Raw genomic sequence first — 26,651 nt, 5'->3', positions numbered from 1 at the left:
ACCTTCAGCCTTACTTTTTGGGGCTTTGAATTGATTTTGCTCTTCTGAGTTTTTTATTCTTCCAAATGCACTGAATCTGTATATTGCTTTTGGTAGCATGGCTATCTTGACAATATTAATTCTGCCTATCCATGAACATGGGAGGTTTTTTCATCTTGAGGTCATCTTCATTTTCTTTCTTCAGTATTCTATAGTTTTGTTGTAAAAGTCTTTCACCCCTTGATTAGATATACCCCTAGGTAAATTTGCAGTTTTTTGAGACTATTGTGAATGGAATTTTGTCTTTTTGATTTCATTTTCAGTAGATTTGTTGTTGTTATATAGGAAAGCTATTGATTTTTTATGTAGATTTTGTAACCTGCTACTTTGCCAAATTTGTTGATTAGCTCTACCAGTTCCTTGGATCTTCTATGTATAGGATCATACAATTTACACAGAGTGATAATTTGACTTCTTCCTTTCCTATTTTTTTTCCAATTTTACTTCCTTCTTTTAAAATTTCCTTCTCTTAACTAATTGCTCTGGCTAGAATTTCTACTTTGACTTGTCACAGATTTTAAAGGAAATGCTTTCAGTTTTTCCCCATTTACTATGAGGTTGGCTTTGGGATTTTCACATATAGCCTTTATGATGTTGAGGTAGGTTCTTTCTATCCCTAGTTTTTTTCAGTGTTTTTATAATAAATGGGTTCTAAATTTTGTTGAAGTCCTTTACTGCATCTATTGATATTACAGTGATTTTTGCCCTTAATTCTATTTATGTGATGAATTAAGCATAATTATGTTGAGCATAATTTGCTAATATATGATTAAGTTCATCAGGGATATTGGTCTGTAGTTTTCTCTCCTTGATATATCCTTATGTGTTTTGGGTATAAATGTGATACTGGCTTCATAGAATGAATTTGGAAGTATTTTATCACTTTCTATTTCATGGAATAATTTGAGAAGAATTGGCATTGGTTTTTCTATAAAATTTTGGTAGAATTCAGTCAAGAATAATTCTGGTCCTATGCTTTTCTTTGTTGGAATGCTTTTTTATTACTGTTTGTATTTCATTACAAGTTATTGGTCTGTTTAGGTTTTCTATGTCCTCTTGATTCCATTTTAGAGATCATATTTGTCCAGAAATGTATCTACTTCTTCTAGGTTTTCCAGTTTACTGGAATGCAAGTTTTCAAAATAGTCCCTAATGATTTGCTGGATTTCTGAGATGTCTGTGGTGATTTCTCCTTTTTCTTCTCTAATTTTGTTAATTTGGGTTTTCTCTCTTCTTGTTTTGGTTAGTTTGGCTAAAGGTTTATCAATCCTGTTTATCTTTTCAAAGAATCAACTTTTTGTCATTGATCCTTTGCATTGTGTTTTATTCTCAAATTCATTGATTTTGGCTCTGATCTTAATTATTTCCTTCCTTTTACTGGTTTTTGAATTGGTTTGTTTTACTTTTTCCAAAGCCTTGAGATGCATCATTAGGTTGTTTATTTGGGATGTTTCTGATTTTCTTATGTAGACACTCATAGCTATAAACTTTTCTCTTAGAACTGTTTTCATAGTGTCCCAGAGATTTTGGTATGTTGTATCACTATTCTCACTTGAAACTAATAATTTGTAATTTTTCCCCTGATTTCTTCCATAGTCATTTCATCATTCAAAAGAGTATTGTTCATACTCCATGTGATTATATAGGGTATTGTCGTGTTGATTTTTAATTTCATTTTATTTTGATCTGATAAGATGCAAAGAATTACTGCAATTTTTTTTTGTATTTTTTAAGTGTTGCACTGTAGCCTAAAATGTCTGTTTTGGAGAAGGTTCCATGAGTGTGTATTCAGCTATTGTTGGATGAAATACTCTAAATATGTCTTTTAAGTTCATTTGAACCTAATTTTTTTCAGGTCCAAAGAGTCTTTTGGATGACCACTCTAATCATGAGAGGTGTTTCAAAATCACCCAGCATTAGTGCACTGAGGTCTATCTGGGGCTTCATTTGATTAGCATTTTTTATGTAATTAATTGCAGCCATATTTGGGGCATAAATGTTTATTGTTGTTTTATCTTCTTATTGGATTTCTCCCTGTACCAATATGAAGTGACTTTCTTTGTATCTTCTGATTAATTTCAGTTTGAGGTCTGCTTTGTCAGATATGAGAGTGGTTACTCATGTTTGTTTTGGGGCCCCATTGGCAGGGTGTATCAAATTCCATCCTTTTGGCTTGTGTATCTCTTTTCCTGTATGGTGTGTCTATTGCTAATAACACAAAGTTGGGTCTGGTTTTTCAATCCATTCTTCCAGCCTGTCTTTTAATTGAAGAGTTGAGATCATTTATATTCAATGTTATTATACAGAGATGTTTATAATTTCCTTCCATTTTGGTTTGTTCATCACAGTTAATTTGGTCCTCTTTCTCATTTGCTTAGCTACTCTTCACATGAGATTTGTTGTTTTGTGTGTTCTGAGGTTGGTTTTTGATTTTTTTTTTCCTCTGTGGAGTATTTCTTTAAGTAAGTTCTGTAGTACTGGTTTGGTATTCATGAATTCTTGTAGTTTCTGAATATCCTGGAAGGCTTTTATTTCATCTTCAATTTTGAAAGATAGTTTTGCTGAATACAGCAGTCTTGGTTGATAGTTATTTTCTTTCAGGACCTGGAACACACCATTCCCAGCCCTATTGCCTTGTAGAGTTTTTACTGAGAAATCTGAAGTGATTCTTATTGGCCTGCCTCTAAATGTGACCTGAAATTTGTCTCTTGAGGCTTTAAAAATTCTATCCTTATTCTGTATGTTAGGTACTTTAATTTTAATGTGTTGTGGAGAGGTTCTTTTTTGATGTTGTCTATTTGGGGTTCTGAATGTTTCCTGTATATGGATTTCCATCTCCTTGTGAAGGCTTGGAAATTTTTCTGTTATTATTTCCCTGAAGGTGTTATCCATTCAATTAGCCCACAATTCACAACCCTCCTCAATTTCAGTGATTCTTAAATTTGGCTTCTTCATGTGTCCCAGAATTCTTGTATATTCTAATCATGGTTACTTATTTTTATGTTCCTTTACTACTGTCTGAATGTTTAAGGCAGGCTAATTTGTTCTCCAGGTATGAGATTCTGTCTTTAGCATGGTCTACACTATTAGACAGACTTTCAACTGAACATTTTATTTTATTTACTTTGTCTTTCATTTCTAAGGTTTCTATTTGGTTCTTTTTCAATATTTCTATCTCCTTATTGAATTTCTCATTCATATTCTGTACTGACTTAATTTATTTAGTTGTTTTTCTATGTTCTCTTGTAATTCATCGATCATATTTATAATATTCTTTGGAAATATTTATTTGATGTTTCATCCACTTCAACATTTTTAGGGTTATTTCCTGGTGAATTATGACCTAGAAGTGCTATGTTGGCTTATTTTTCATATTTCTCGTATTCATTCATTGAATTTTTTGCACCTGTTGGAAGGGATTTTCTTCCACTCTGTTGTATGGGACTTTTTAGGGCACATTCTTCCATTGCCAAATGTTCTACAATGATCTAGATTGAGTTTCTCTTACAGGTTTGGTGTCTGCAGCCTTTGTTTCATTTCTCTGTGTTTTTATTATAACAATGGATATTCATAGGTGGGACCTGGATGCCCACCCTTAGCTATTTCTAAATTGGGCTGGTCATTTGTTTGGGTTTTTGTCTCTTCTATTCTTTGTATTAACATATAACAGAAGATTGAGTGTCATTACCTTAAACATACTATAGGGTAATAGTAACAAAACCAGCATGGTATTGACACAAAATAGACTTGTAGACCAATGGTACAGAATAGAGGACACAGAGACAAACCTAAATAAATACAGTTATCTCATACTAGACAAATGTGCCAAAAACATACATTGGAGAAAAGATAGCCTCTTCAACATATGGTGCTGGGAAAACTGGAAATCTATATGCAACAAAATGAAATTTAGCACCTATCTCTCACCATGCACAAAACTCAACTCAAAGTGGATCAAGAACCTATGAGTTAGACCAGAGCCCTTGAAGAAAAAGTAGGCACAAATCTTCACCATGTCAAACTAGGCCCCAACTTCCTTAACAAGAATCCCAAAATGCAAGAAATAAAATCAAGAATCAATAAATGGGATGGATTCAAACTGAAAAGCTTCTTCTCAGCAAAAGAAATAATCAGTGAGGTGAATAGAGAGCCTACAGAATGGGACCAAATTTTTACCACATGCACATCAGATAGAGCACTAACATCCAGGATTTATAAAAAACTCAAATGGGCTAAGGAACTGAACAGACACTTCTCAGAAGAAGATATACAATCAATCAACAAATATATGAAAAAATGTTCAACATTTCTAGCAATTAAAGAAATGCAAATCAAAACTATTCTAAGGTATCATCTCACTCCAGTCAGAATGGCAGCTATTAAGATTACAAACAACAATAAGTGTTGTCAACTGCAGAAAAAGGCACACTTAGACACTGCTGGTGGGACTGCAAATTGGTGCAACCAATCTGGAAAGTAGTATGGAGATTCCTTAGAAAACTTGGAATGGGACCACCATTTGACCCAGCCATCCCACTCCTTGGTTTATTTCCAAAGGACTTAAAATCAGCGTACTACAGTGACACAGCCACATCAATGTTTATAGCAGCACAATTCACAATACCTAAATTGTGGAACCAACCTAGATGCCCTTCAATAAATGAATGGATAAAGAAATTGTGGTACATATACACAATGGAATACTACTCAGCACTAAAAGAGAATAAAATCATGGCATTTGCAGGTAAATAGATAGAGTTGGAGAATATCATGCTAAGTGAAGTAAACCAATCCCCAAAAAACAAAGGCTGAATGTTTTCTTTGATAAGTAGATGCTGATTCATAATGGGGGTGTTGAGGGTAGCATGGGAGGAATGGAGGAACTTTGGATAGGGCAAAAGGGGAGGAAGTGAAGGGGTTGGGGCATGGGGGTAGGAAAGACAGTGGAATGAGATGGACATCATTACCCTAAGTACATGTATGAAGGCACGAATGGTGTACTTTGTGTACAACCACAGAAATGAAAAATAGTGCTCCATTTGTGTACTACGAATTGAAATGCATTCTGCTGTCTTGTATAACAAATTAGAATAAATAAATAAATTTAATAAAAAGATTATCATTAAGAGCAAAGTGCACTTTCTTTTAGTTGAGTTTAGTCAGCATCAGAGTTTTTCTTCTCCACAGTATGAGGTAGGATGAAATGGGAAGTGCTATGTGTTGGAGTTTTGTCTGCACAGGCCAAGTTTATGTACTTTCAGGGTGGGGTTGCTGCACAGTTCAATGTGTGGTGCTCCAGTGGGTAGGACTAGGTCTATTTAGGCCTCAGGGGTTTTGTTGGGTAGTGTCTGCTCTGGAGAGATTAGATGAACATACCACTAGGACTTGGCAGTGTGGATCTCTGTTGAGAGTCTGGATCTCAGGAACCTTCTAACAGTTCAGCTGGGGGAAGGAAACCAATTCTTCACTTCCTCTGATGCCCACAAACACAGCCATTCCAGGCTCCCCTGACTTAGTCCCTAAGTGTATTCACATCCAAGCTATTCAGATTCTGGACCTGCTTCAGCTGGTCATGTGAGCCACCAGAATCAAAGACAGAAACAAGTTGGGTCTCCTTCACTTTCCTTTTTTATTTTTAAGTTTTTGTTATCAGGGATTGAACCTAGGGGTACTTAACCACGGAGCCACATCCCCATCCCCCTTTACTTTTTATTTTGATACAGAATATCGCTAAGTTGCTTAGAGCCTTGCTAAATTGTGGAGGCTGGTTTTGAACTTTCAATCTTCCTGCCTCAGCCTCCTGAACTGCTGAGATTACAGGAGTGGACTACCATGCCCAGCTTTCCCTTGGCTTTTCTGACTTGAATCCCCTGGGTACATCCTGAATTACATTTTTTTAAAACACTGATTGGGCAGAAATAAAATGACTACAAATAATAGGAAGGAAAACAACTAAAAGCTGTGAAGTGACATCAGAAGTCCTGGCTTTTCATGGTCCAGCTATGACACTGGGCAAAGCACTCAACCTTTTTGAATCTTAGTTTTCTCATCTGTAAAAGTGAGGTTGATGAAGATAATTTCCAAGGTCATTCCTGCCCTCAAGGTTCTATATTCAATAGTATACCCAAGAAATGGAATGAAAAGCTGGCTCCTCTTAGTTTTAAGAACAGGTAGGCCTTGTTTTCACCTATCAAAGAAGGAGTGAATCATCTAACTGAACTAAGGATCTATGACATATCTTCCAAAAAGAAAGCCCTCAGAAGCTATAATCCAGCATTGGTCCTGGAATAGTGGTTTTCTAACACCTCTGACCTTTAATATTTTTTTTAAGCAGTAAAGTCCTTTCTTCAAATGAAGTATTTCAGAAAAGTCCACTTTATCAAACATCATGGGGCTGGGGTTATGGCTCAGCAATAGAGTGCTCGCCTAGGCACGTGCGAGGCCCTGGGTTCAATCCTCAGCACCACATAAAAATAAATAAATAAAGGTATTGTGTCCAACTATAACTAAAAAAATAAATATTAAAAAAACATCATTTATTACCAATATAAGTGGAATGCTTTTAGTTGTACTGAGATGGAGCAGACAGGGTGAAATCATGAGGAACCAATTAAAAATGAAGATAAAAGAAAAAGAATTAACTTGACTAAAATAAAATGGTTCATATAAGCATTACTATTCTACCTTTCACTGTAGTCTCTAAGTTTTCTAGGAATGTTAAAAATTATGCTCATTATAAGCAAATAATGTTGCTCTTGTCTTAGATGACCTACTGTGAACACTATGCCTGGGAATAATCAAATTCTGTTGGTAGAACACTTATGAAAAACTTTAAAACTCTGAATGCTTTGGAAATGTGTCCTGCCACTGAATTACCAATTACCTTTCCTACTCAGTAATTTTGGCTCTAGGCTCACTGTGGTTTGGCATGTGTCATGCTAATGTGGGGGAGTAAAACATGGAGAGAGACTCTAAACAAGGCCACTGAAGTTTGATAGTAATGAGCTACAGCTCAGATGGCTGAGACTACTACACAGAAAACAGCAAGTGCCAAGAGAGACAGGAAGACTCTAGACCACCACACCAGACCAGAGGCTTCTGAAGGTTTCAAAGCAAATATACTTTACTGCTGAAGGATAAATTTGGGAAGACATTAAGAACCATCTGGAACTGGGGATGGGGAATCTCAGATCACAAATCTGAATTCCTAAAGATAAGACATTTGATGCAATTCTGGTCTGAAGAATACAAAATTTTCACTAGGAGCTCCTCAAGTAATTATTGGTTCATACATTTTTTATGTTTTCTAAGTAAATTAGTCCTTCCTAGTTCTTATATCTCTTTGCAAATGAGAAAATGGAAGTACAGAGAGATTAAATGATTTGAATATGATCAACATAACCATACAAACCACAGGGCATGGAATGGAACCACGTGATGTATACCACTGAATATCTCTGAAAAGTGACCAAAAACCCACTAATAGTGGTCATCATTAGACAAGGAATTTCAGAACTGAGAGGGGTGGACAGAGATTTATTCTTCACTCTTATCTCCTTTTGTTCCTTTTACATTTTATACTACGTGTACCCCTTACTTAAATCCCTAAACATTTAATTATATAAAGCTCTCACAGAATATAGTAGTTCCAACCCATCTCTTTCTTCTCCTCTACAAAGGAGGCCACAGGAGGCTTAGCAGAGACTGAGTGGCCTGTGGTCACTAGAATCTCAGATATGTGTTGGAGATGGTAGAAAGATAGCAAAAAGACTCCAATGTGACAATGTGTAGGGAAGGTCTATAAGAAGCTCTGGAAATAGTAGGGATTCTGGGTCAAGTTAAAATCCATAGGTTTTTAAACATTAGGTGTGATACAGGTATTTATGCTACTAAGATGGATTTTTAGAAATCCACTGGTCACCTGTGGTTCAAGTGATATAGGAAATCAAACTCTACTATATACTAGAAAGGATCTGAAATACTTTTAAATAAAATTTTTTGATATTTTCCTTTGACCCACAAAACATGAAAAAGTAATAAAATTTTTTTTTAAAAAAATGAAGACAAACTTACATCTGAGGTGAGGGAGGGTCAAGGGAAATAAAAAGCTAAATATAAGTATTTAAGACATAAGACAAAATAAAATTGTCATAGTGGGTCTTTGATTTTGGCACCAAGCTTCCTGGCAACTAGGACAAAGTGAGAATCTTGAATAGTTCCATGGTTTTCAATACTCACAAGGGGATACCCATTCTAGTTCTTCAAGGGAAACATAACTACTCCTCATGGTAAAAGTCCATGTATATTTGTATTAGTATCCTGTACTTGTGCAAAGTCTAGTAACCCACAGCATTCACTGTCTAAAGCTGCCCTTTCCCCAGCAGTCAATCCTAAAATGAATTTCTCTTGCAGAACTTAATTCATATAAGGGACCCTGGGAGATTCAATGGGTAGTCCGCTTAATAATAAGCCCAAAGTAAATGACCTGTTTCTTGCTGTATGAGGCATAACACAGAGCCATGACCCAGGTAGCAACCAGAGGTGCTGGTGGGATGTCAAGCTAAACAGTGAATGAACTAATACTACTTGTTTCTCAGGAAATGTATGACCCAGAATAAGGTCTACAGTATCCATGAATAGACTCTGTGTCCTTTACATGTCTACACATATACCATTTCTCTCCACTGAACTTTTAATAATAATTGCATGGCATGTGATAACCATGGTAACACAAGGTTATTTGCTCTGAAAGGGCCAGAGGAGCAGGTGCTCTCTGTGGTTGATTAAGAGCAGACGAGTAGGCTTCTGTCAGGGGATAACACAGCAGTATGGGGAAGTCTAGTCTCTACTCTCAAACCTCTGAAATGGAGGGTGTGCATCAAACTCTGCAAGAACAAAATAGAAATAGCTTAAATGGGAGGCTGCTTTTCTGCCAGGGTGGTCATCTTCATTGTCAGCTGGGGAGACATTCATTTCTGTAGAATCATTGCCCATGTGCAAAGGGACAGTGATGCTGAGAACACCACACTCTGGGAGTGAGCTCAAACCTTGGAAGGCTGTCTGTTTGGTGATTGGGAAACGGTGTGTGGGTATGGGTGTTACAAGGGCAACAGACTCTGGTGCTTCTAAGTGGCTGTTCCTTTTTTTTAAACCTTATGGTTAATGTCACACAATGGTGGAGTTTCTTCAGTAGTAATCAGAAGGAATCAGCCCTTTAAATTATGATATTATCAGAGCAGATGAAGCAAATGTCTCACTTTTGCCCTGGCAAATGAGCCAAATGAGCTGGTAAGAGAATGGAGATTTCTGTCTGCCTGGGAATAAAGTCTCCAAGCACCTATCATCATCATGCCATAACTCAGGGCTCACTCTGTGCAGATGTGGTCAAGGATGACTCTTATCATCCTTAGATCATGCCATTACCTTGAATTTCTCCTCATAGTTCTCGAAAGCTTCCATGACCATACACACGGCCTCCATTGAGCGCTCAAGCCGGCCATCCACTCCATTGAAGCGATACATGCTGCCAGACACATCTACCACCAGGCGCAGACGCTTGGGTTTCTCTTGTGGGCTCCCCAGCTGAGGGAGGGAATGACAGAAAAGAGCTTGTGAACTACAATGTCATCAATGGCTGCAGTCCTGAGGAGCTCACACAGGCACCAGAGTGCTAGTCATGAGGTGGGCAGATCAGCTGCAGACTTGACCCTGTAAAAGGTTGATCAGGCTGGTGAAAGATGACTGTAGATTGAATTTCAGTAACTGAAATTGCATAAGGTAGTTAGGATCATATGAAAAAGATTTTCCTTTGGAATAGAGCCCTTGCAAGGCCCAATCTAGTCTAGTAAAGTTGCCTTTTGGAGACTGGTGCCTTAAAATAATTTGGAAAGATACAAATCCTAACATGTCATTTTCTCTCCATGCCTGGAAGTCAGTAATTCTAGCAAGAGTCTGTTATTTTGGAGGGAAGCCAACATCAATTTTATTTGTATCTGTTATGCAGTCAGTTGAAAACCATTTCCCATGTAGGTTGCAAGAAATACTAGATTTTTAAAACAAGGTTGTGGGAGAGGGAGTCTGGCAAATAATCTAAGGAAAATATTTTTTAAATGGTTTTTGTCCTTAGCAAGCTTTCAAATTTCCTTGGAGTTAGTGAACTAGTGCTTTTTTCCTTTTTTTTTCTTGGCAGTTTAAAGCATGAAAGTATCATTAAGCTGATGTATAGAAGCAACTATCAATTAAATGTGAAACTTGAGAGATTCAGTTTGATTTTGGACTCCTATCTGCCAATGTGAAGGATTTTGAAAAATCTTGTCAGTTTTACTAAAAAAAAAGAAGGAAATAAAGAAAGAAAGGAAGGAAGGAAGGAAGGAAGGAAGGAAGGAAGGAAAATTCCAGGTTATTTTGTTATTGTAAACTTTCTGACATGCATAAACACTAACGGCAGAGCCAGAAATTTCAAAACATGCTCTGGGTATTAGAGGATAATGGTTTGGAGCCAATTCAATATATTTCTTCAAAACTTTTGAGTGTGTCCAAATGAACAATAGTGCCACACAGGCTTTCATGACTGCTCACAAAATCATATATATCCAACCACATTTGTTGACCACAATGAGTCAGTAAAGAACACAGTTGTTGACTCATCCCAGTGACACAGAAATAAGAACTCCCCAAAGCACCACCAGATCCTCTCTGAGAACACATTTAAGTAGATGGACTCTCCCTGCTCTCTCCAGGCCCTGCTCCCCCAGCTCTCAGTGGGAACTTGGCAATTCTGGTTATGTAGGATATAGGAAATCAAGAGACTCAATATTTCACTCTGTTGCCATTATATGGCAAAGTTTTCAAAACTATAGCTAACTGAAACTTGACTTAACACAATGAGAGTTAAAGGAGAATTCCTTATTTCCTAAAATTTTCTTAAATCCCAGGATGGACACAGATCTTTAAAGGTACAGAATAGTAGAAAACCACCAAGATGGCTCTATTGCTCTCACTTGAGGAATACTCTAGGATTCAGAGACAACAGGGTACCCTCAGTTTCCCTTCCAGGGCAACTGCTCTGTGTCCCAGGAGTGGGATGGGCCAATGGGCAGCTCTCTTGGCTACTGGCTTCCAGAGTTTTCTGCCAATGGGAGGCACTGTCAGATCAGAGTGAGAGGCTGGCGGGGTTGTTACCTCAGCTTTTTCTCTGCTGTTGCCCAGGGGTGGGCTCTACCTCTACCAAAGGCCACAGCTCCATGAACTACTTTCTCCAGATTCCAGAACTGCTCTCCTGCTCTGTGTGTTAGACTTCAGGGCAGAGTCAGATCCCCGCTGATGTCAGCCTGGGTTATCACAGTGAATCTTTTGGCTTTCCTAAATCCACCCTTATCTTTGTAAATATGCTCTAAATTCTTCTGTATTCACTGCTACTTAAATTACCCAGTCTGAGTGTGCCTTGTGTTTCTTGCTGAGACCTTAACATGTACAATAAATAGTATAATATTTTTGTTTTTTTCTTCATCATTATCTTTTTTTTTTTTTTTTTAGTATAATGCACCAGGGTTTATGATGTTTTGACACACAACTCAAGAAAGTGAGTTTCTAGAAACAAGGCCAAACTAAGCAAGTCTGATGCTACCAGTCCTCCACTACTTACTTGTGGCTCCAGCTCACCCCGACGTTTGTAGATGGTTTTCTCTCCAGTCAGCCCATCAATGATCTTGGCATCATCTAGTTCTCCAGTAGCTTGGTGTTTTAGCCACTGCCTTTCTTTACCTTTAGCCTAGGACACACAAACACACACACATAAGTCTTTATTTTTAACGAGTTCTGCAGGATCTTTGACACACTTTCTGCATGAATAACAGGAAACACACCAGGGAACTTTTCAATACGTGATGGTTCTGCATAAACACAACTGCAGAAATGAACTGGTTTCTGTTCTGCTGACAAAGAAATGCAATTTATGTGTATTTTGTTAGTTTTAATTGTTTTAACATATGGAACACTTGAAGGGCATATGGACAGGAAGACAGTATGAAAATGACCCCCTTAAGAAAGTTCTATATCTGGAAAGGTAATGATGATACATTTCCTATGGGTTTTCTGTCTCTGTTCTTCTAGAAAATTTATTAGGTACCTAAATAATCAGCTTGAACTTGTTGACATTGTCAGAAATCCCAGAGAGAATGTGATCTTCAGAAGTCTTCCTTTTGGAAAGAAATTTGCTACTCAAATTCTCTGTGTCTTATTGTGTACATGGAAATAGCTGGAAACAACAGTATCTGAACATTTTGTACCCCACATGTCTCTGATTTTCTATATTCTGAAATTTTCTGAATTATTTTTCTAAGGTATTTTCACATAACATTTTGCCAAAACACAACTAGATCAGGTGATAGTTAAATGATAAAGAACTGTAATATCCCAATAAAGGCATGTGTTTATTGCAATCCATGAGTATAATTACCATAGAAGGGGGAAGAATAGTTAAAATGTTTTAATGCATGTAAACAAGATTATAGGATGTATTTCATTTCTAGAAACACCAAAATATGAGAGGAGAGTGGACTTATAGTTAGAATTTCAGCATTTTATAATTCCTCCATGGCAAAATGATGGGGTTTAAATTTAATTTTATAACAATTATGATCTGCATTTAAAAATCACAAAAATTACTTACTGGGTACCCTTTACAACAGTGAAACCATCACTGGTTAATAAAAGCATGTAGCAGCCAGGAGGACTGGGAAGGGCATGATCAGGGCATTGCCTTGTCAAAATTATTTATGAAACTTAGAAAACCAATGTTTGATGATAACAATGGCACATGTGTTACCAAACATGTTATATAATTTTATTCTTATACTAATTCTGTATTGCTCTTAAACCCAGCTCAAAAATTAACTTCCATGCCATTTCGATGGTGGCTGACCATTGTGACCATGTTTTCTTTTACTTTCTTAACTGCTTATTTTTCCATTTGACAATCCTGTGAGAGTCTGTCTTCATCTATGAGAGGCATTAGAAGACTGAGCTCTGCAGCTTGGTACCTCCAAGAGTATTAGAATGTCACATTGAAAGATACCTAAATGGTCATCCATGGTGTTGTTTCCAAGCATAAATTATCCTGGCAGTCTGAGGGATCACCCACTCCTGATTCCAGAAATGACAAAAAAGAGGAGACAGGAGTTAAGTCCCAATTTTTGGTATGGGGAGGATGGCACTGTGCGATCAAGGTTGTCTTGTCTGATTATTGAAATGTGGAAAGTATTCTGGAAGTCTGTGTTTACTCGCTCCTTCTACCACCTATAGCTCTGTATCAAGTTTTATATGACAGCAGCTTTGCTCCAATATGCCCCATTTCCATGTGAGATCACGGGGTTCTTATGAAGAATATACATCTGGGAAAGATACACTTCTAATATTTACCTGGTACAGTGGTTCCAGGACCTGCCCATCAAAATTAAAATCTTATGCTGGTGACCTAGGGGTTTCCATTTATTTACATTAATACATCTACATTAAATATGGTAATTTTAATAAAGGATTAGTATCTAAAAAACTGTTAAAACTCAACAGTAAAGAAAAAGTTTTAAAAATGGGTAAAAGACTTGAGAAGGCACTTCATTAAAATAGTCACATTGGCTGGCCGTGGTGAGCACATGCCTGTAATCCAGCGGCTTGGGAGGCTGAAATAGGAGGATCATGAGTTTAAAGCCAGCCTCAACAATTTTGCAAAGCTCTAAGCAACTTAGTGAGAACCTGTCTCAAAATAAAAAATATTTAAAAAGGGCTGGCAATATGGCTTAGGTTCATCTCCCCTGGGTCCAATCCCTAATACCTGCCAAAACAAAAACAGATTGATGGTAAATAATCGTATGAAAATATCTTAAACATATGTTAATAGATGTAACATATGTAACATCAAAATAAAACAACTATGAGACATCACTCCAAACGTATTAGAATGATCAGAACCCAAAACTCTGACAACAACAAATGTTGTTAAGGATGCAGAGTCTCTCACTGTGCATGGGAATGAAAAATGGTGTTTCTACATGGGAAGACAGCTTGGCCGCTTCTTCTGAAACTAAAATATTCTTACTGCACCATCCACCAATTGCATGCCTTACTATTTACACAAATGAGTTGAAAACTTCTGTCTACATAAAACTCTGCTGTGATATTTATGGCAATTTTATGTATAACTGCCAAAATTTGGAAGCAACTAAAGTGTTTTTCGATAGGTAATGGATGAATTAAATTGTTGGTACATCCAGACAATAGAATACTATTCAGTCCTAAAAAAATGAACTAGCAAATCTATTTATAAAGATCCCACTGTAATACAGTGATCTGAAGTAGTTTGTTATTTTAGACATTCTTGTATGTGACTAACTCATCCGAGGGAATTTAAGTTTTTATTCGATTTTCTTTAGTATATTTGTGAGAAAGAAATCCTACTGGTCAGCTCTAGTCCTTGGTATTCAAGGTTAATTTATTACGAGGCAGGTCTTCTAGACCACAAAGTGAACAAATGTTAACTCCTGTGTGAGCTTTGTGAAGTCTTGACTTAGTGATTTCAATTCCTAACCAGCATTATAGGGTCCGGAAGTTGCAATAATAGATTCACAGCACAAGAAGGGAATTATAGGTGACATGGAGCTGGGATGCTGAGGGGAAATGGCAGAGTGATGAAGAGAAACAGAGCCATCACCCGGTGGAGTTTATGTAATAGTTCAACAGCACCGTGGAATTCTTCTTTTAATATTCATGTTAATAATACTTTGTAAAAATGACAGAAGGGACTTCTGTTTAGGGCACATGTTCCTATTACTTTCCTTGGTAAAGGGGTTACTGAATTGAAAATATTTTACTCTTAGAATATGATATTTTTGCAGCACGAATGAAGGGGAGAAATATGCTTTTTCCAGTAGTCTGCTACCTTTTCTTGCCCTTCCTTCCTCCCTCCCGCCCTGCACCTTCCTCTTCCTCTTTCTCTTCTTCTTTGGTCAATTTCCTGTATGATATGCTTATAATAAAGTACAGAAATCATAAGTGCAGATCTTAACGAACTGTTGTGCTGTGAAAACACCATTTAACTACCTATACCTCTGAAGTCTCCCAGGGCCCTGTCCTGGATTTTACTCTTTGCAAAGGTAACACTTATTCTGATCTCTAATAGCATTGAATAGGTTTGTCTGATTTTGAACTTTATAAAAATGGAGTCAAGGGCTGGGGATGTGGCTCAAGTGGTAGCGCGCTCGCCTGGCATGCGCATGGCACTGGGTTCCATCCTCAGCACCACATAAAAATAAAGATGTTGTGTCCACTGAAAACTAAAAAATAAATATTAAAAAATTTTCTCTCTCTCTCTCTCTTAAAAAAAATGGAGTCAAACAACATACACTATTGACTCTGGTTCCTTTGGCTCAACAATATCCCATGGGGTTAGCTATGTTGTATCTTGCGGTACTATATTCTCTCTCACAGGTTTAACATTATTACATTATATGACTTGCACAATTTATTATATTTATAATTCCATCTATAATCCTGCTGTATTCATTTTTGGACTTTTTTTTTATTGTTGGTTGTTCAAAACATTACATAGTTCTTGATATATCATCTTTCACACTTTGCTTCAAGTGGGTTATGAACTCCCATTTTTAGCCCATATACACNGACTCTATGATCTTGAAATGTCCCGATCACTTTCCAGTCCCTCTTACAGGAAGTGGGAGCCAGGAATAGCACTACTGTTAACAACAGTTGTACAGTGTCTGCTGTCCACTTTGACATCTATAGCAATAATTGCCACCTATATAGGAATGTTGAGGTGAGCATCAGTGCCATCAATACCAAAAATAAAAAATCATGAACTCAATCATGAATTAAACAGCAGGTGTCTACTACGTCGTGTATTCTATCAGTATCACAGCAACATGAATGGGAAAGAATTACATTAACTATCTAATTCTATTAGATAGTAGAATTAAAGTTTCTTAAGTAAAGAGAAAATAGGGTAAGAAGGCAAGAAAAGGTTTGAAATATGTTAAAAAGTAAACAAAAGAGAGTCAGGAGATACGTAGCTGAGGTTGACTATAAAGCAGGAAGAACAAAAAATAACTATATGTAATTAAAAGAAAAAAGAGGAGAGGGAGCATGAAAATTTGGTATTGGGGTGGGGAGAAACTAAAGAAATGGTACTAAGGACAAAAACCAGTATACAAACAAATAAGCAAATGTAAGATCAAAACAGTTAAAGCCTATATATAATTATATCCTACCTAAGTCAAAACAAGGCTAAATCATAAACAGGTGCAAAAGAAAGCAATTATATGAAGTAAAATTACATAAATATATATTTTCAAACCTATTCACGCAGTGAGAATACCCACACACACACACACATACACCAAAACTTGCAGAAAATGGGAAAAAAAATACAATAAAAATTTAAAATTTTTAACCATGTAAAAATTAGGGGAAAAAAAGAAGAGAAAAAAATTAGGGAGAATACATAGAAAAAAGGGAAAAACGGAGATGAGTAAAAACAGAAAAAAAAAAAAAACTTAATGGGAAATAAAATGCTTGTTTCCTCTGAGGTGGTCAAACTCTTGAAAGAGATGGGTTTGCATTCTTTATATCTATTGTTGGCTCTGTAACCCTTGGGTGAAGAGCTGGGGGTTGTTAGGACCCACATCTTTGTGTCCTAACCAGCTGCAGTCCTTGTGGCTAGGGGGATCTCTTAGCTTCCAGTCTCTCAGTAGAGGGTGGGATCCACCAGGGAGGCTAACAAATGGTGTATTCCTGTAGTGGGGGTGGTGCAGAGTTCAAAACTGGAAGTTGCAGTAGTTGGGGTTTAGTCTTGGCTGAACTTTGGAACTCTGGTAGGTATTTGAGATTTGCTGGAGGCCCCCTATTGTTGAGGTGATTCTGATCTCTGCTGGATGTCTGGATCTTGAGGTTTTCATTAAAATCCACTTTCAGGGTATAGGGACTAAAGTTTCCAATCCACCACTGTTAATATGAATTACCAGGTACCCAGCCTGGGATGCAGAAGTTCCTGTGTGGCCCTTATTAGCATCTTCCCAGAACCTCTGGTGGGGTGGCAACAACAATGGGAGTCTTTGTCCTTGAAATTAGGAGGCTGTTTGCTCCAGGCACAATTTTCTGTGCACCTATTTTAGTTACTGTGGTTGAGTCACACTCTGGGATTCATCAGAGATGACTGCTGGCAACTTCCTTTATAAGTTCCTGATCTACTGTCTGCTGGCTGCCACACAGTGCTTATACATAAGTCCTGTACAGGGGTTATCCCTAATTCCTGCTGAACTCAACCATGTGCCAAGTGATTTGGGGTTGGATTTCACTGAATTACTTTCCCATTAACTGGGTCCATTAATATGAGCCACCCTCTCTATTCCACACGTTCCCCAAATTCAATTCAATTTAAAAAAAAAATAAACCATGCTGTCCTCTCTCTGCCTGCGTTCCCCCCTTACCCCCAGCGGTCGCCACCAGCCAAGCTGGCCCCCCTCTAACATAAAATTTTTCATATGATTTTTGAAGTTTCTCCCTTCCCATGTCTCTGGTTTCTTTTATGCTCCAGTATAAAGTTTCAGTGAGTTGTGTGCTCTCTTCTCATTTCATTCCTTCCTCAGACACAGCATTTACTATCCCAGCTATCACTGCCTGCCCTCTGTCTCCCCAACTAGGGTCTGTAGCTTTTTCATCTTTTTGGGTACAGTGCTTAGCACAGTACCTAACAGGTAACAGATGCTCAAAATAGATTCAAATAGATGACTGAAGTGAAACAAGATTCAGGATTATTTAAGAGAAGGCTTCTTAAATTAATCTTAAGTAGAGGGGTCTTTCTCTGAGAACCTCTTGGGTTTTACAGTGTTGAAGCCATAACACACTAATTTAATCACACATTTACGTGCATAAATATTTAGGTGCTAATATTGGCCAGGGAATAATGAACACACCTCAAAAGCCTAATCAAAACACAATCATCTAAAGTACTATTTGTGTATGTGTGTGCATGTGTGTGTGTGTGTGTATGTGTGCAATGTTGGAAGAAAGGATCACAAGTATTTAGCTGAAATTCTTATGTAAAGTATATTTATCATGTGGGTTGGAAGAGAAACCTCAAATGCTGAGGAAGAATAAGTGTTTTCTATTCTCTGACAGGCACTGGGAAGAATCAAAATTAGAGTGCTGGGGGCTTATTAGAGCCTGACAATGCTGGGCCAAGACTACCAGGGGGCAGATCGATCATTCCTGCCTTACCACCCAGCTCTGTTGGTCAACACCAAAATGTTTCAAGTTCCAGTTCAAAGGCCACATCTAGGAAGTCTTGCTTAATCTCTTAAGTAAAACAGTCCATTCCTTTTCCACATACTTTTACAGACGTCCATCATGGAATCTTATGCTTCATTGCTTTAGGAGTTAGGTCTATTTCCCTCTCTCACAGCATTTCTCAAACTTTTCTCTTCCAAAGTAGAAAATATGCTTCACATTTAGATCCAGTACAAACAAATGCATAAATATTTATGTATACAATTGGAGAAAAGATTTAATTAAAAATACTTATGTGTAATGCACTTTGATGCTTTCTATTCTATTTCTCTGGAAGAAAGACCACATTTTCTTTTAATATCCAATATCTAGCAAAACACCTGGCAAACAATGGTACTGAATAAAAGCTATTAGATAACAATTTGAAAACACTATCAATGAGTAACTATAGACAAAATCATTATAACATCTGAATGGTTGTTTCTCATTCAGAGAAGGAATGTGTATCTAGGACTTGACCTCATAACAATACCTCTTATGTTTAGCTTTGGCAATCTCTGAAACTTCTTTATAAATTTTCATTTTTTAAGTTACATCTCAAGTATCAAGCCTGACAGAAGCTGGGCACAGTGAACCCTGTAGGATATGCGGCCTATTCACTTCATGTGTTGGAAGTCTGTATGTTCTCTCTCAAAGGAAGGAGACTAGTGTTGACTAGAAAAAAAAATGTAGGCATAGCTTGTCCTTGTTGGGGAGGCAATTAGGTGGGAGAGGGAACGGGGGAAGTAACACACACACACACCCACACACACTTAATACATACATAAATAGAGAGATATAAATACATATTAGGGAAGGAGTCAGGCAGTTCTAAGTCATCCGGGGCAGAGTAGTCTGTAGCCAGATCAGCTACAAGTATAGCAGTACCTTTGGTATGATCACATAGCACCTAAAAGCACATCACATGCTGTCTAATTATGAGGAAATATGGAAAACATATTCCAGATTGTGTCATCTTTCAGAACCTACAAGATTCAAAACACGTAACAAATTCTGAAAGACTGAGGAAAGGAATGAAGAAAGAAAATAGGAAATTTTAGCTCCTGGTTTAGATAAGCTTCTTATTCGTAATATTCTCAAGCCAACAAAATGCTAAAAATATATCATTCTGCTTCTTTACCTCTGATCAAAACTGCAGGGTACAGCTGCTTAACATCCTGGTTATCTCTGTGGATCAACTGGCACAGTACATTTTTAAAGGGTGTATTTATGGGTATGTAAGAGTCTGGGTATTTTGGTTCTCATTTTATTTTTTCTTACAGGTTACAGTTAAATACTATGATTTTAAATCAATTATGAGGGAAACATACATTAGCTGTATGTATGTATGTACATACATACATATATACATAATATATGTATGTACTAATCAGCCCCATATAGTAGTACATACAGCTAATGTATGTACATACATACATATGTACATTACTGTATGTACTACTATATGGGGCTGATTAGTTTTGCAAATGGTAGCTGATGCAATTTCCACAGCTGACACCCATCCTAAATGTTTTTCTACGTGTGTACATGTTCCTCACTCTCTATTTCATTCACTTTTTGTTGATGTAATGTTTCTGTTGCATTTTATGCATGTCTCATGCTTGTTTCCCTGTGTTGTTTTGCCTGAATCAATCAATTCTTGATATATAGGAACCAGTGTCTGGGTTAAAACCAGACTCAAATGAATGCTAACTAAATGCTATGCTAATGATATGAGGAACCCATCAGTACTATCAGGCTATTCAAGGCAATGAGTGGACCTTCTGTTGGATGATGAGGACTGTCTAGTGTTGGCAAGTCTCCAAATCAAGTACTAAAGGGTGATAGCTTTACAATTGACCCTCCGTATCTATGGGTTTTATATCACTGATAAAACAATCTTGGATCCAAAATATTTGGGGAAAAAAACCTATGTTTCTAGTGAATTCTTACAGACATTTTTCTCATCATTATTCCTAAGCAATAAAGTATATAAACTATTTACATAGTATTTACATTTACTAGGTATTATAAATACTTTGGAGATGATTTAAAATACATGGGAGGCAAACAGCACCCACTCATTTTTAAAACACAGAGAAACTAGGCATTAGAAGAAACTTACCTCAACATTGAAAATACTATGTATAACAAAACCCAAGGGCAACACTATTCTGGATGGAGAAAAACTGAAATAATTTCTTCTAAAAACAGAAACAAGCAAGGATACCCAGTTTTACTATTCCTACTCATCATGGTTCTTGAAACCCCAGCCAAAGCAATTAGGCAAGAAGACGAAATTAAAGGGATCCAAATAGGAAAAGAAAAGCTCAAATTATCTCTGTTTATTGATGACAGATTGTATATTTAGAAGACCCTAAACACTCCATCAGAAGACTGTGAAAGTTCATAAATGAATTCTGCAAAGTAGCAGGATACACGATTAACATTCAAATCACACGATTAATACTGAAATCAACAGCATTCCTATACTTCAATGATAAATCTGCTAAAAAGAAATTAGGAAAACTATCCCATTCACAATAGCCTCAAAAGACAAAAGTCAAAACAAACAAACAAAAAACTTGGGAATCAATCTAAAAAAAGAAGTGAAAGACCTCTACAATGAAAACTACCTAACACTAAAGAAAGAAATTGAAGAAGACCTTAGAAAGACCTCACATGTTCTTAGATAGGCAGAATTAATATTGTCAAAATGGCCATAATACCAAAAGTGCTAGACAGATTCAATACAATTCCAATCAAAATTCCATAACATTCTTAGAAATAGAAAAAGCATTCATGAAATTCATTTGGAAAAATAAGAGACCCAGAATAGCTAAAGCAATACTCAGTGAGAAAAGTGAAGCAGGAGGCATCACAATACCAGACCTCAAATTATGCTATAATGCTATAGTAACAAAAACAGCATGGAACTGGCATAAAAATAGGCATGATGACCAATAGAATAGAAGACACAGAGACCCATAATGCCTATCAACAGATAAATGGATCAAGAAAATGTGATATATATAAAAAAATGGACTTTTACTCAGCCATAAAGAAGATTAACTTTATTGCATTTGCCAGAAAATGGATGGAATTGGAGACTATCATGCTATGTAAATTAAGCCAGTTATAAAAAGTTGAAGGTAAAACAATTTCTCTGATATGTGGAAGCTATTCCAAAATAAGGGGGCAGGTTAAAAAAAAATAGAAGGGAGATCAGTGGAGTAGACAAAGGGGAATGAAGGGAAGGGAGTATGGATGAGACAGGGAAAGACAGTGGAATGAATCTGACCTAAGTTTCCTATGTATATACATGAATATTCCACAGTGATTCTCACCATCATATACATCCACAAGACACTAATGTTAAATAACATAACAACACTATAAGTAAATAGAAAGAGCAGTAGAGTAAAGGGAAGGAGTAGTGGGGGAGGGACAAGAGAGAGAAAAGGGAAATAACAGGGACTGAATTAGAACTAATTACATTCCATTACATCAAAATCAATCCTATTGTTATATATAACTAAAAAGAACCAATAAATAAAAAAGTTCATGGCAGGATATATGTGTATTATTTACAAATATTAGGCTATTTTATATGAATGTCTTCTTATGGATACCAAGGGATGAATGATAAAGACACCATTACTTTTATGCACATGAATATTATTTATTCCACAAACGTGTATGAATATCTGCCATCTACCAGGTTCTGTTCTTAAGAAATTCATAATCAGTAGAGAGATGATTAACTACTCACACAAATAACTAAATGAGAAAGATTAATAATGGCTAAGAAGAAATGGCACAGGGTGCTATAAAAGCATAAATGGCAGGATTTGACCTCATTCTCCATGTGCCCAGAGTGGTAGAAAAGAGCTGTAAAACTAATTATTTGATGATAGTAAAGATTATTACCTTGTAAGTACATGATAATAGTGTGTTGTGTTTGTGGTTTTGTGTTCCTATATTGTAGAAAACACTCAGAAATAATTATGATGAAATGACAGAATATTTTGGATTCACTTCAAGATACTCCAGGGGTGGAAACTAAAATTGTTATTATTATTATTATTTTGGTACTGGGGACAAAACCCAAGGGCACTTAACCACTGAGGCACATCCCCAGCCCTTTTTAATATTTTATTTAGAGACAGGGTCTCACTGAGTTGCTTAGGGCATTACTAAATTGCTGAGGCTTGTTATTGTGACCCTCATACCTCAGCCTCTCGAGCTACTGGGACCATAGACATGTGCCATGGCACCTGGCACTGGAACCACTTTCTTCTTGCAGTTGGGGTATCATCTCACAGGATTCATTGCATATTTTTCTCTACTTTCAATTCATGTTTGAAAAAACCCATAATAAAGAATTAAAGAAAAATTTTCAGCAGAACTAAAGGAAATACTCATCCAAAGCAATGAAAGTCCCATTTCTACATGAAAGTTGAAAGAGCATTTTTCATGGTGTTTTGCTGTGCCTCCATCTCTCTCAGGATCATTGTGTGTTTTGATTTATCCCCTGCTTTTCATACCCTTGCTCACCTTCTCTGGATTTCAACCACGTTATGGTATTCTTTTTCTTTGATTGGGATTCTTCTCTTCAGTATGATTTTGTCACTAATTCCCTCATATGCATCTTCTCTCCTCTTTATATCCACTATTCATTCAGCTGTCTTACCACCAAGGCCCCTTGACCTCATTCCCCTGGAGGGCAATGGTCCTCAACAGAACCAGGCTCCTTATCACTAGTGGCACTCAGAGAGGGGTTGCATACCTGTGCCCATGCACCACTGCAAGACTTACCTGTCTCCCTGCAAATGACCTGTGTGCCAGAGCACTCTGCTTGTAAAGCATTCAGACTAGATAATTACCTGTGAAGAACTGAGAGGGGCAACAATAGCAACTGGTTGGGGGAGAGGGGAGAGTAATACCTATTAATCTTTTCCTAAATGGATATTTTACTATTGATATGAAACAGATCAATTCTTTTTAATTCTAACATGACTTTTCATTATAGTATAATTTTTCTCCTGCCTCTTTTTGAGAGATTTCAACTACTTTCATTCCAAAAATAGTTATCTGTCCTAATCACCTCTCTGAGAGGAAGGAAGAGTGAAGTCTCCATTCTCCAGAAGAGCAAATTCAGATTCAGTAACTATAAATAAACTGTGCTCACCTGGGAAGCCAGCAGGAGGGCTGAGAGCAACACTTCTGCCTCTCAGGCCCATTCTGAGGCTCACAGGCTTTCCTGAAAGTGTGGCCAGCAGTTCTTTATTGTTCTGTACTGTTTACTTACAGATGTGAAAGTACAGCACGTAATGGGAGGAATTTCATCAGTCTCATACACTTGAGCATGCCTTCAGCATTTATTAGAGGTGTATAATTTTGTCACTAATTCCCTCATATGCATCTTCTGTCCTCTTTATATCCATTATTCAACTGCACCCAACTCCTTTCATTGAGCACAAAAATGTGAATCTGTTTCCCAAAGTGCTACCAAGTCCATCAATAAGAAAGGAGCTATTGCTGGTTCTTTGGTGTTTTTCTTTTTTAGCTGAAGAACAAACATGGAAGTCTAGAGAAGCATCTAGTGGATGGGGCCAATGAAGTGGCCTAAAACAGCTGTGGAACATCAGAAGACCACAGGTTCCTTGGCCTGGTTTCAAAGACCCCACCGGCCAAAAAAGCCTCCCCAACCAACCTTACTGCTCATCTCTCTCCAGCTCTTACCCTTTTTTGTGGGCAGGCAAGCTGACTCTCTCCCTCATCAATATTGTGCACTCTATCCTGGTGCCCTCTTCATTTATCTTTGTCTCATCTCCAAATCCTGGCACAGAAATGGGTGCTTCCTCATATTAACCCACTGATCTTGCCATTATCTGCATAGCTGGAGGCTACAGGCTCTGTACCATGTGAGTTTAGCACCTAACAGTGTGCATGCATACATGCGTGCAAGTATGTATGTGTCTATTAGTCAACAGCACTGTTGTAGATATGACGTGAACACTCACCTCTGTTGAAATGCTCTCTGGCCCATCTCTCTTGCAGCTCTCTTGACCTCCTCAGGAACGGCGTCCTTCTCAGCATCAGAGATCTGGTACACTGTGTGACCTGCATCCAGCCGATAAGGACCTCCTTTCCCCCCCAGACCTGCAGTGTCTCTTCCTCCTGGAAAGAAACAAGGAAAATACAAATGATAAGTCTGAACCTGACTACAAAACAAAAATTAGATTATGGTTTTGCAGATAGTTCTGAGAAGTAGCAAGACCTGGTGGTAGACACCCATAATCCCAGTGGTTTGGGAGGCTGAGGCAGTAGAATTGCGAGTTCAATGTCAGCCTCAGCAAAACCAAGGCACTAAGCAACTCAGTGAGACCCTGTCTCTACATAAAATACAAAATAGATCTGGGGATGTGGCTCAGAGGTCAAGTGCTCCTGAGTTCAATCCCTGGTTACCCAACCCCACACACAAAAAAGATAGTTCTGAGAAGTATATTAATTGTACTTAACAGTAATTAAAAATTCAAATAACCTTTTTCTTAAAATAAAGGGTTTTCCCCTATTTAGCATGATTTTACACTTTTCTTATCCATCCAAATCTACATGTTTTTCAAGTTCCGTTACGAATTCTATGACACACACTTCGTCTGAGGCCTATACCTCATAGGGATTGATACTCAGGTGTACTATTTATTACTCTTCATTATTTTTCCTTTTCCTAAAAATTATGTAATGGATGGGATCATATTTTATTTATATTTTTAACTCTGCCCTAATTGCTTGAACAATATAAATACTTACTATATATCTGCTAAATAAATGAGTAACTCTTCCTTCACTTATTACCTTATTTTCCCACAAAATAGAAAAAGACAGTGAAGCTATAGATAAAATTTCTTTTGTTTTGAAAATAATGAAAAACAATACACAGAGAGGTTAAGTGACCTAATGATGACCTCTGGCTTAACTAAGATCTGAAGCCAATTATTATATCAACTTTGACTTTTAGCTTTGAATAATATACAATGGATAAATATTATCAGTTTCAGAGCAGCCTTTCAATGTAAACCCACATTTACATATTTATAAGTATATGTCATGTAATACTGTATGAACAATTTATGTTAAAAATGAAAGTTAAATGGCTATAAGGCTAGGTAGGTACCATTACAAGAAGTGGTGGTGACATTGGCTAGATATATTCCAAATGAAATTATTTTAAAATACTACATTGGCCGGGAATGGTGTTGCCCACCTGTAATCCCTGGGACTCCGGAGGCTGAGGCAAGAGGATCATAAGTCCAAAGCGAAATTTAGCAACTTATCAAGGCCCTAAGCAACTTAGTGAGACTCTGTCTCAAAAGAAAAAATGAAAAGGGCTGGGGATGTACCTCAAGTGGTTAAGCATCTTGGGGTTCAATCTTTGCTATAAATCAATCAATCAATAAATGCTACATTGACCAAAGAAAATATATACATATTTTGGCTAGAATTGGCCAACTTATTATCTTTGCTTTATAAAGATTAGACTATTAGTAAACAGTATATTTTGTTTGTTCACACATAACTTGAGAACTCATGATGAGACCTCAGTTGAGGGACGGTATCATATACTGTAGTAAGCACAGTATTGTATACTATACTAGTTAAGGCAGACTGCCTGAGTTTGAAGCCTGATTCCAACTCAATAGCTGTGTCTTTCAGGAAATTATGCGAATATTCTGTCTCAGTCTCTTCATTTATAAAACAAGTACAATAATATGATTTACTTCATGAGATTGTCATAAAGCAAAAATGTTTAGAAAAGTATCTGGCAAAAAAATAAGAGCTATATAAGTTACCAATCTTACAATTATTATTTAAATAACTCCCATGCACAGAAGGAGGTAATTCTAGATTTATTAAGTGAAATATCTGAAAGCTTTTAGACTTTGGCTAAATTATAATAAATTATTTTTCTACTTTGAAGCTTTAATTGGTCTAAATAAACTAAGAAGGAGCACTTAGCATGAACCACTTCCTTTATGAAAGTCCAGGTAGGTAATTTCCTTTTGGGAACTACCATGACAACAGCCTATTAAATACAGCATCCTTTGACTGAAGCACATCTTATATAATTTTTATTTAGAATTGGGTGGTGGAAAATTACTTCTTGGATTTGTGTGATTCCTGGCTCCCATTCACAATCAGCCTGTGGCAGAGGGAACAGGAACTGGGTAGTGACACTGAGCTATTGATGGGAAGGTGTGTTTGGGACCTCA

At 37.1% G+C, this 26,651-nt stretch overlaps 1 protein-coding gene across 1 annotated transcript in view; it reads right to left on the bottom strand.

Moving 5' to 3' along the window:
• Vwa8 (von Willebrand factor A domain containing 8) overlaps positions 1 to 26,651 on the bottom strand; it is a gene marked incomplete at its 5' end in the record, with an annotated part of 351,798 nt that overhangs the window by 6,833 nt on the left and 318,314 nt on the right. Inside the window, 3 exons of the mRNA XM_048800562.1 lie at positions 9,463 to 9,621; positions 11,684 to 11,809; positions 24,401 to 24,558. Of these exons, the coding sequence (XP_048656519.1) occupies positions 9,463 to 9,621; positions 11,684 to 11,809; positions 24,401 to 24,558 (443 nt within the window). The remainder of the gene's footprint in view (positions 1 to 9,462; positions 9,622 to 11,683; positions 11,810 to 24,400; positions 24,559 to 26,651) is intronic.

The sequence above is a fragment of the Marmota marmota genome, unplaced genomic scaffold (genome assembly GCF_001458135.2).
Source record: "Marmota marmota marmota unplaced genomic scaffold, marMar, whole genome shotgun sequence".
Taxonomy (NCBI): Eukaryota; Metazoa; Chordata; class Mammalia; order Rodentia; family Sciuridae; genus Marmota; species Marmota marmota.
The sequence above is the reverse complement of the archived record's forward strand: the minus strand, read 5'-3'. Positions and strand labels throughout refer to the sequence as shown.